At 39.3% G+C, this 9,999-nt stretch overlaps 2 protein-coding genes across 2 annotated transcripts; one reads left to right on the top strand and one right to left on the bottom strand.

The window, feature by feature from the left end:
• The first annotated feature begins 256 nt into the window (after positions 1-256).
• On the top strand, positions 257-4,309 carry plek2 (pleckstrin 2). The gene is made up of 9 exons (XM_031848149.1): positions 257-319; positions 435-599; positions 1,268-1,452; positions 1,571-1,662; positions 1,812-1,999; positions 2,165-2,266; positions 2,782-2,865; positions 3,120-3,198; positions 3,879-4,309. Exons 1-9 carry the CDS (start codon positions 266-268, stop codon positions 4,004-4,006), a joined length of 1,077 nt encoding a protein of 358 aa, XP_031704009.1. The 5' UTR covers positions 257-265; the 3' UTR covers positions 4,007-4,309.
• Positions 4,310-5,359: 1,050 nt separating this feature from the next.
• On the bottom strand, positions 5,360-9,781 carry LOC116383753 (galectin-related protein B). Its single transcript, XM_031847823.1, has 4 exons — positions 9,681-9,781; positions 9,284-9,369; positions 7,334-7,514; positions 5,360-6,196 (listed from the first exon to the last, which is right to left on the bottom strand). Exons 1-4 carry the CDS (start codon positions 9,705-9,707, stop codon positions 6,053-6,055), a joined length of 438 nt encoding a protein of 145 aa, XP_031703683.1. The 5' UTR covers positions 9,708-9,781; the 3' UTR covers positions 5,360-6,052.
• Between the last annotated feature and the right edge of the window lie 218 nt (positions 9,782-9,999).

The raw sequence follows: 9,999 nt of genomic DNA, 5'->3' as shown, positions 1-9,999 counted from the left end.
ACGATCACCTGTGCTGAGCCTCTGAAGGAGTCAGAGTGCCCTCCTGTGGCAATTGGCAGAAAGCGCAGGATTGGATTGGCCTCCCAGTGTTGAGCAAAATGTGTGTGTGTATTGAAGTGTGTATGAGTGTGTGTGTGTGTGTTTTGTATGTATGTGAGAGAGTGTGTGTGTGCGGGTGTGAACAGGGTGACGCACTTTCCTCTATTTAAAAACGTGAGCAGGCAGGAACAGGCAAAGCTCAATTGCCAAGATCACACTGAACAGAATGGATACAGACAAGAAAAACACGACTCTAAGAGAAGGATTCCTGGTGAAAAGGGTAAGACATTTTACTTAAATACATACAATGAAAGATATATAACAGCAAGAGAGAAGAGTATGTTGATTTTCTGAGAATGTGACACGCTTGAGCATTTCTGATAATGTGATTTCAGGGTCATCTTGTTCACAACTGGAAGGCGCGCTGGTTCGTGTTGATGCCAGACAAGCTGCTGTATTACAAGTACGAAGGAGGCAAGAGGGACTCGTGTCAGCGAGGGAAAATCCTTCTGAAGGACTGTGTGATAACGTGTCCTTTTCTGGAGTACGAAAATCGACCGGTGAGTTACTCCAGACTCCAGTGTTACTTTTATACTTTTCAAGAAGTTCCAAAAGTTGGACTGTAACGATATCAGATTTTCACTGCACGATTATCGAGGCCAAAATAACTCACGATAACGATATTATCGCGATATCTAGAGAACATTTTTAAAATATTGCAGTTACCGGTATATTGTGCCACCCCTCATTCAAACCTTAAAGAAATGATTCTTATTCTTAGTTTAAGTAAAGCTTGTCCTCTTTAACTGATGGCATCTTTCTCCTTGTGAATTATGTGGATTAAAATGAAAGAATTTTCTGAAAGCATTTATGAAAGAAAGACCCGACAGAAGGGTATAAAATCATAAAAAAGCAAATAATTAATTTGGTTTGACATAAACATAAATATATTTGCAGAATTATACACAAGACCCAGTAAGATTAAACATGTAGACAACTGTTCTTTGTACCATGTCTGCTGTCGGTCACACGGATGTACTACGCTTTCTATTCAGTGTTTTCCTTTGTTTATGTTTGTATTGCTAGAAACCACATTGAAGGTGTGTCTTTAGCTGAGGCTGAATGTTGCCTCAGGCTACTGTTTCGACAGAATCTGTTTGTTGTTTTTTTTTGTCTGAATTTGTCATCAGAACTGAACATCAATCTCCTCTCTCTTTATGTTTCCTAGTTGGTATTAAAGCTCCAGACAAAGAATGGGGCGGATCATTTTTTGGAGGCTTGTTCCCGGGAGGAGAGAGATGACTGGGCTGGTGACATCACTGCTGCGGTCGGCAAGCTGCGGACGCCTGAAGGTGTGAATGTGACAAAGCAGCAGGACCCTGCTGGATCCCACTTACACAACATCAATCTGAGGTAAGTCTACATGTTACCCACACAGGCTTTTACCACATGTTAACGGTGTGTTCACTGTCTCACCCTGCAGACATCTCACTTCTGTCTCTGCTTCTTTATCTCTTTGTCTCTTTTAAAGCAAGGTGTTGGACTCCATGTACGACATCCACAGTGGCATCAACATGAGCAACCACGTGGCGCAGGGCAACACTTACAGCAACTGTTTCTCAGGTGAGCCTTTAACAACATCTTTAGTCTTCTGCATCATCTCAGGTGATGTTTGCTTGGAAACATTTTTAAAGGCATCCACCTTTATAATATTTCAGTTTGGTTGTGATCCCTGCATGATTCACATGAAATCAATGGGGATGTCCCTGCAGGTTCAGCGGTGGTGGACTGGCTGGTGTTCATGCAGCTGACTCTGACCCGTGTGGATGCCATGACGCTGGCCTCGGCCCTGCTGGAGGAGGGTTTCCTGCGGACCGTCGGCCTGAAGAGTGTGGAGGCTCTCCGCACCGCCGGCCTCAGTGAGCAGTTCATGGATGACTCCACCGCACTGTACAGCTTTGTGAGTACCAGGAAGTCTCTGCGTGCTGACCTCCAGCACTTTATTGCTTCATGATGCCACACTGAGAATATCCACATGCATTATAGACAGATTTTCAATGTTGATCCGTTTATTAAGCAGGACGGAGTAGTATTTAATCCATAGCACGTTTGTGTTTTATCACAGTCTGACAGCTTAAAGAAGAGAGGAAGTGTGAAGGCAGAGTCTTCGCTGTCTGCAGTGGAGCTGAGTGGAAAAGTGGTCAAGAGAGGATATTTACTTAAACAGGTAAGCACACCGAAGAATAACTGAGTTATTATTATTTTTATTATTATTAATAATAAATAAAGCAAAAGCCCTGACAATAAATACATAAGTAAGTAAGTAAGTAAATGAATAATAGTAAGTACCAATCGGGCAATGTTATGTCTAATTCCTAATTGTATTAAATCAACCATTGATAAATTCCATTAATGGTTGATCTGGACCAAAATCGTTTTTATGAACAACTTATTAATATTTATAACTGCAGGCTTGAGGGCTTATTGCAAAGTGAGGACCCCACCTATAAATGGATTACCAACATTTATAAAAGCAGTATAAACACCAGCCAAAGAGGGTGTTCACAACCTGGCAATGCCAAAAGTGTTCTTATTAGTACTACAACTTAGAAGCCTTTTTTTACATATTGTCTTTTATGAAGTGGTACTATTTATGTCTTATGACTTTGACAAATTCCTTCATGCGTGATGTGATCAAATAGAGACTCCTCAAACTAACCCTTGGCCTTCTTTCAAACACAGGGACACAGAAGGAAGAACTGGAAGGTGCGACTGTTTGTGCTGCGTTCAGAGCCTGCTTACCTTCACTATTATGATCCCACCAAGGTGAGTGTACATTAAACTATGGTGCTAAAGACATAGGTGATTCAATTACCTGATAGAATCTAAAAGAAATCTGATCAGTGTAATTTACTTACAAACACACTAGATACAAGAGGAGACGCAAAACAAAGCAGTTGTTGTGCTTTTCTGAGCCTCGGGCCAGTTATGACTCTGAACCAGTCATTACTTTAAAGTCCCTGTAATTCACTTCCACAAATCTGACTCTTCCTTCCTGTCTTTCGTCACTCACTCATCAGGATGACATCAGCCCCGCTGGCGGCTTCTCTCTGCGCTCCTGTCTGGTGTCGTCTCTGCACGATAACGGAGTTCCCTCAGGTGAGTCGCTGTCTGCAACTCCAGTGACCTCAGAAGAACACTTCCAAACAAAGTTATTCAAGCAAATAATTGCAAGACAGGACGAGTAATGAGAAGCAATGGTTTTGTTTTCCACTTTTTTGTCTGACTACTTTATTTTCTTATTTCATGAATTGATCAACAACTATTGTCTGTCCATTCAAAACCATATATTTCTGCTCCCTCGTCAAGATGAACATGGTCACTGTAGTTTAATTTGAGTTAATCCCACGTACAAAGTCCTGCTGCTGTAAATATATACGAGAGCACCAAACTGGAATTGTTCCCAACTAATGCCTCATTTATTCCTGTTTGAGTAATGTTTGCTAAAAACTACAGTGGACCGCAGGCTTAGGAAATGATTTGCCTTTTATTTGCAAAAAGAAAGAAACATACTTAACCCTGAGCCACAAACAGGGACAGAAAGTCAGAAAGTACTGAAAAATACAGAATAAGGCCAGAATTATACTTGTATTTTGTGCTCCTGATGAAATGTGGTGTATTTAACACTAAAGTTATTTATGCGTCATCATTCATTCCGTTTACAACGACACACATCTTCCTTCAACAATTGGCTTTCCATATTGAATTGTGACTGCACTGATTTTGCTTTGTCTGTTAGTAGTTCTAGTTTACTAACTCTGATTTTTCCTCCCGCACAGGTGTGAAAGGCAACATTCAAGGCAACTTGTTCAAAATCATCACCCAGTCAGACACACATTACTTCATGCAAGCTCCGACTCACCAGCAGAAGATGGACTGGATAGATGCGATCAGGAAGCTGACGTAGAGCGGTTAATACTCTAAGATATTAACTAGTTCAGTTATTCAGCTATGAAGAAAGAATTACACATTCCATGAATGTATACTGTAGCAGCCAACTGGGATCATGCAATTTAAATTAATTTAAATGAAAGTGTTAGTGGTCACAAAACGTTTCTCTAAAATATCAGTGTCTTCAGTTTGACTATTCTGTACTTTTAGGTTTGTGCTCAGAGGACGTTTAAAAGCCCAACTAGCTCAAAGTTTTGCATGTGTTTTACGAGATGTTTTCATTATTAAAGCATAAATCATCTTGACTTTATTCTCCACATTCATAACTCCAGACACTAGTGGTGAAAGTACATTTACTCACGTATACTTCAGTACAATGTTTGATACTTGTACTTTCCTTGAGTATTTTAATTTTCTGCTACTTTATACTTCTACTACATTTCAGAGATAAATATTTCACTTTTTGCTCCGTTACTTTTATGACAGCTGTAGTCAGAAATATCCAGATGGATATTTGATCTAAACCAACACGTTACAGGCTTGTAGAATATATAAATGAATTATTAGACATTATTCCAAACCAATTAGACTATCTGTATGTCCCCTCATAAAAATAACAGTGTGGCCTTTGTCATCTTTCAGATGTCTGTGAGATACATTTTCCTCTAAACATCTGATAATACTTATGTACTTTTACTTTTTAACAGGATGTTGACTTGTAGGTGACGGCGTTTCTGCAGGTCTTAAAGAGTCGAAAGTGTTGGATTCAGTTTACTCAAAAGAAAAGAAAAAAGTCCTTAGAAGGTATTAAAAAAATCTTTAATTTAATTCACAAAGCTCTTTTCTTTTGCATGCCATTGGCAGGCGTATTACTAATGAAATGTTTCTGTATCGGACTGCGGGATTGTCAGGAGACTGGGATTGTCGTGGCGGTAGACTGTTCACACAGGAGGCTGTGTAAATGTAATCTAGGTGGTATAAAAGGTCTTAAATTGTTGGTGATTGCTGCAGAAACCCTCGGTGGAATATTGTTTTATGGTTTTATATGATCCTTTCACTGAAGTAAAATGATCTGACACAGGAAGAAGTACAAGTAGAGACAAGAAAAAGGCCTCAGGAAGTATTTGTCCGACTCATCCAGTTCAGACCTGCTGCTCCCAGAAATCACAGACGGGCGCTCCCAAGCTGAGTCGAGCCTTTATCAGCTGAATGACTCAAGCTGAGCTGGTGTTGGTTTACAGGCTTGTTCCAGTGAAATCATATATGACACAAAACCTTAGTGATATGAGACGCTGTACAAGTTAACGCTGTACATTCCAAGTACAAGTTACTCGACCACAAGGGCGGAAAAACAGCAAAACAGTTAACAACAAAAGTGATTTATTGCAGTAAAGTTAAGTCAATATGAAACATTCACACAAAAAGTGCTCGGGGTAAAAGAAAAGTACATGAACCAGTGGGTGTTGGTGGCTTTTCATAGTTGATAATGGTACAATAACAAAGTGTGACGTAAACCTCTGCAGCTTTGTGTTTAATCTGGAGGCAAACTGAGAGGAATGCAACAAACAGTGTGTGTGTTACTGGCATGCACTAACGTAGGCTACGCAAATCGCTTTACATCATTATATACTGAGTTGGGCACAGAATGACAATCAGTTGATTTCAGAAACATTCATCTTCATGCAGGTGCTCGTAAACGTAAGTGCTTTCAAAGGTTAACTCCAGAGGTCTGAGATTCGAAAGCACACAGACGGATGCAGCACTCCTTTTATCAGCGACGCATCACATCTGTGCAAATGTTCATCAGGAAGGGAAAATAGTATAGTTTAAACCACAAATTGCTTCAGTTCTAATCACATTCCTCAGTTGATTTAAGACACAGACGACTGTTACATTCAGTCTAACTTCAAGTCCCCAAACAGGTAATCTACCAGGCACTTAACTCGTGATTACGAGGCAGGCGTCACTTTGTTCCCCCACAGCCCCATCATGGGTTAATTCATTCAAAGTAGCTCTATTCTAACCGTTTGTACTGTTGTCCCCACAACGTCAGGCGCTGGTGCTAGGCCACCTTGGTGAGCTGAAAGTCTCCAAAGACCCGTAAGGCAGTGAGGGAAGCGAGCCGGGTGAGCCGGTGGGTGAATCCGCACAGAGGCTGTCCGTCCACCAAGATGCGAAACTGCTGGTGCTCACAAACTATCTCCATCTGACGGTCAGAGAAGAGAAGTAGAGGAGGAGACAGTCAGGGTTTGTGTTTAATGCTAAAAACACACACATTGTACTGGCCTAAATCGTGAACAGAGAAGTCACAGATTTGCCAGCAGGGTATGAAAAGTGTTATATTATCCATTAGAAGTTGGTCCATATTTTCTCAATCTGTTTCTATGAAAAGTTTTGGTTATTTTACTTGAGAGATTTCTGTATTTGGGATTTTTTTTCCCCTTCTGAACTCTGTGCTTGTAGAAAAATAGAAAAAGATATATAAAAAAAGGATGTGCTTGTAGAAAAATAGAAAAAGATATATAAAAAAAAAGATGTGCTTGTAGAAAAATAGAAAAAGATATATAAAAAAAGATAATGCTTAAGATTTGAAACCATGTTTTTAGTGTCTTTAAGGGCGAATCTGAAAGCGTCTTGAACAGAGCAACGAGGTCATGCTCCCTTCAGGGTCAGATGAGCTCGATCCTAATGGATAATCTTCCTGTTATTCTCTGCAGCATGAATTCAATTCACAGTAGGTCTTGTTTTTTTTTGATATCAGGTGATTTCTGGATTTTGAAGCATCAACAATTCAATCAATGGCTGATTATTACTTCGTGTTGTTTGGAGCAGATTTGCCTTTAGAGCATGTTTAAAGATGGTTTTGTAATTCAGAGTCTATCTGCAGAAATATTAGCGTAACTCCTGGATCACAGACATTACAATCAATAGAAAGAAGTGCAGTAAGTGCAGCTTTTTTTGTCTTTTTCTTTATTCCTGATTATGTATTGTCATTTTCATGTTTGTTTGCATTAGTCCTGCTTGATCTTTCAGCAATGCTTAATGCGTCTTTACTGCATTACTGACCAGGATAGGAGGGGAAGGGTTGATGGTGATTGTTCAAACTATAACATGAGAACATTTCTATTTTTGCATTTGTCTTCCATTAAAATAGCTTGCTCTGAACTACAGGAAGATCTCCAGCAACTCTCCAGCAAATCTACTTTTTACAATCGAAGATCATGCAGAGATCAGAGAGGTGAAAAATAAAGGCAGGACAGATATTTTCCTTTTGAACATAATGAAAATCTCATGTTCAAGTTTATTAAACTGTGGCCCTCGCCGTCAGACACTCTAAACATACCTTGAAGGATTCTCCAGGTGCAAACGGAAAGTAGGAGAGAGTAGTTTCAGGTCTTCCCCACTTTCCAGCCAGGCGAGCGTTGCGTTCGACGGCCTTATCCATGAAGTTCACATTTAACTGAAGTCCCACATCACCGTCTGCGTCCTCCTCCTGAGGCTCACTGGACAGAATCACCTCGATGCTGACATCAAGGACGGGACAAAAGTCAAGACATGAAGCTTACTCCACCACATTTCAGAGGCAAATGTTGTATTTCTTTTACTCCACTACATTTATTTGGCAGCTTTAGTTGTACTTTACAAATCCCAAAAAAAGAAAGTACAGCGAAGTCAGTTTACAGAAGATTTGTTCAACTATTTTGATCATCATTTAGAAAATCATTTTATGATTCCAGCTTCTGAAATGCAAAGATTTGCCATTTTTCCTTTCGATTATTTACCTTTATGTTTAGTAGTTTTTAGGTTTGGACAAAGCAAATATTGTGACGGTGTCACTTTGGGCTCTGGGTAATCGTGGAGGCATTTATAAACATTTTACAAAATTTACAAACCTAACTTTAAACAAAATTTATAATAACAATAAGTATTAGTTGAGTAATATTAATAGGGATATTCATAGTGATATAGTGATCAGCAGTCACTTTAATGCATTGAATACTTGTCATACTTTAAGTAGATTTTCTGAATATATCATACATTATTTTACTTAAGCAACATTTTCAATGCAGGACTTTTACTTGTAACAGAGTATTTTTACAGTGTGGTACTAGTACTCTAGTAAAGGCTCTGAATACTTCCTCCACCACTGCTGATATCGTGTAGCTTTTCTGTTTGTCTGCCTCATATTTTTCATTATTTTGTATTCTTTACTTCTGGTGGAATCAACTGAATTTTAAATCTAGTCGTTTTCTTTGGAGAACAGTGACATCTTCTGGTCTTTATCACAACTGTGCTGTTGTAATAAGACAATTTGCACACAATTTTCAGTGGTTGAAGGTACATTTATTCGAATACTTCAGTACAACTTTGAGGTACTTTATTTGAGAATACAAAAACTGACAGGGGCCATTCTGCATAAGTACTATTACTTTTGATACTTTAAGTATTATGTTGCCAGTACTTCAGTGCTTTTACTTAACTTTACTTGTATTAGAGCATTCTGGATATTGCTACTTGTGAATGATTTGAACATTTATTTTTACAGTCATCATATGCTCTGCCTTTGGCCCTGATTACACGGATACAACAATATGCTGTAACAATCTGGCATTTTGCAGGAAATTTTGTATTACTGGCTGCTGGCATTGCATTATTATACACGTTTATTGTATTATACTATACGTTTTATAGTTGTATTATATTATATGTTTGATTTGACCTCATATGACTACCAAAATGACAAAGAAACATGCTTTTGGCAGCACATTCTAAGCTCTGAAAGCTGTCACATTCATGCAGTATTTAGGAAAATGGTCCTTTGAGAACATTTGTCCTTAAAACCTCCCTGATGTTTCTTTAAAAAGATCTGCGTTAGTTCATTTTTGCACAGAATATGTTTTTTTTTGTAAGCTGCCTAATTGTCATCTTTTACTGGAACTTAACTGATGTCTGAATGAGTAAATAGCCAATTGATGTTATCAACCCCAAAACAATTCCAGTGTGACTCAGATTTTCAGATTTCATGGGATTTTTCAGCTTTACCACGCACTTTCACATACCAACCTATAATTAGGAAACGCACTGGCATTACAAACATATTTTCCCAAAACAGGGACTCGCTGGGTGGTTATGCACTCAAACACAGACTACATCTATCTGAAATCCTGTTTTATAACCAGCCACAGCATGTTTTCCCCTCATAACTTTAACTGGCTGCCACATCATGTGTGCAACAGTAGGCTATATCAATAATTTATAATCCGCTTTTTATTGCAAAAAGGTGTGCACTTACCTCTTGGGTTTTTTGTTAATAATTCCCATGACAACCAGTTTCATTGAAGGCCGCAGTCCACCCTTTATCTCTCCGGTGTACTCCTCCTGTGAAACAATAGAGATGTTTCACGTAGATGAGCGGTCACACACAGGATGAGGCCTGTAGCTAAACATACTAGATCATTACTGCATGGTGCTCTGTGATCATGCAGCCATGCTGATGTCGGAATCTGCGGTGAGCTGCAACCTATACGGCACCGCTGGGAACAATAGCGTTATTGATCCACATTCTAAACAATCAGTGACTCGAGCTGCACAAACTATATTTCTGTATATTTATTTCAGTGAGCCAATGCCAAAGTGAGATATTATACATTATCAGAATTTCAAATCATAATTTTCACAGCTATACATACATTTTCTTTCTTGTCCTTTTCTTCCATTCCACTCAGGGCGTGATGCAGTGTGGAGGTTTCGAGCGGTGATGCCAACTGAGGAGTGATCGACTCTGCCTCCAGCTGGCAAACCCCGCCTGTAGTTGTCATAGAGACAGGCTCCGAATTTTTTTTTTTGGGGGGGGGGGGGGATATATTACAAGCTGAATATTTCAGTTCAATACAAATGATTTGGATAAAAAGTCGGTTAAAGAAGAGGGTTGTTTTGGGGGACTGATGTGAACGTGTGGGTTCATCCTTTCACATTTAGCTCAATGCTTTTCTGTCGCTGGTTTGCAGC

Source organism: Anarrhichthys ocellatus, unplaced genomic scaffold, assembly GCF_004355925.1.
Source record: "Anarrhichthys ocellatus isolate YVR2014 unplaced genomic scaffold, GSC_Weel_1.0 scaffold7, whole genome shotgun sequence".
Classification (NCBI taxonomy): Eukaryota; Metazoa; Chordata; class Actinopteri; order Perciformes; family Anarhichadidae; genus Anarrhichthys; species Anarrhichthys ocellatus.
The sequence above is the reverse complement of the archived record's forward strand: the minus strand, read 5'-3'. Positions and strand labels throughout refer to the sequence as shown.

Excerpts from the sequence above, each read along its gene's own strand:
- plek2 (XM_031848149.1), top strand. The coding sequence starts at position 266 with ATGGATACAGACAAGAAAAACACGACTCTAAGAGAAGGATTCCTGGTG. Across the intron at positions 2,267-2,781 it reads GAGGATATTTACTTAAACAG|GGACACAGAAGGAAGAACTG; the intron begins GTAAGCACACCG and ends TTTCAAACACAG. Across the intron at positions 3,199-3,878 it reads CGATAACGGAGTTCCCTCAG|GTGTGAAAGGCAACATTCAA; the intron begins GTGAGTCGCTGT and ends CCTCCCGCACAG.
- LOC116383753 (XM_031847823.1), bottom strand. The coding sequence starts at position 9,707 with ATGGAAGAAAAGGACAAGAAAGAAAAT. Across the intron at positions 7,515-9,283 it reads ATTAACAAAAAACCCAAGAG|CATCGAGGTGATTCTGTCCA; the intron begins GTAAGTGCACAC and ends CCTTGATGTCAG. Across the intron at positions 6,197-7,333 it reads CACCTGGAGAATCCTTCAAG|ATGGAGATAGTTTGTGAGCA; the intron begins GTATGTTTAGAG and ends TCTGACCGTCAG.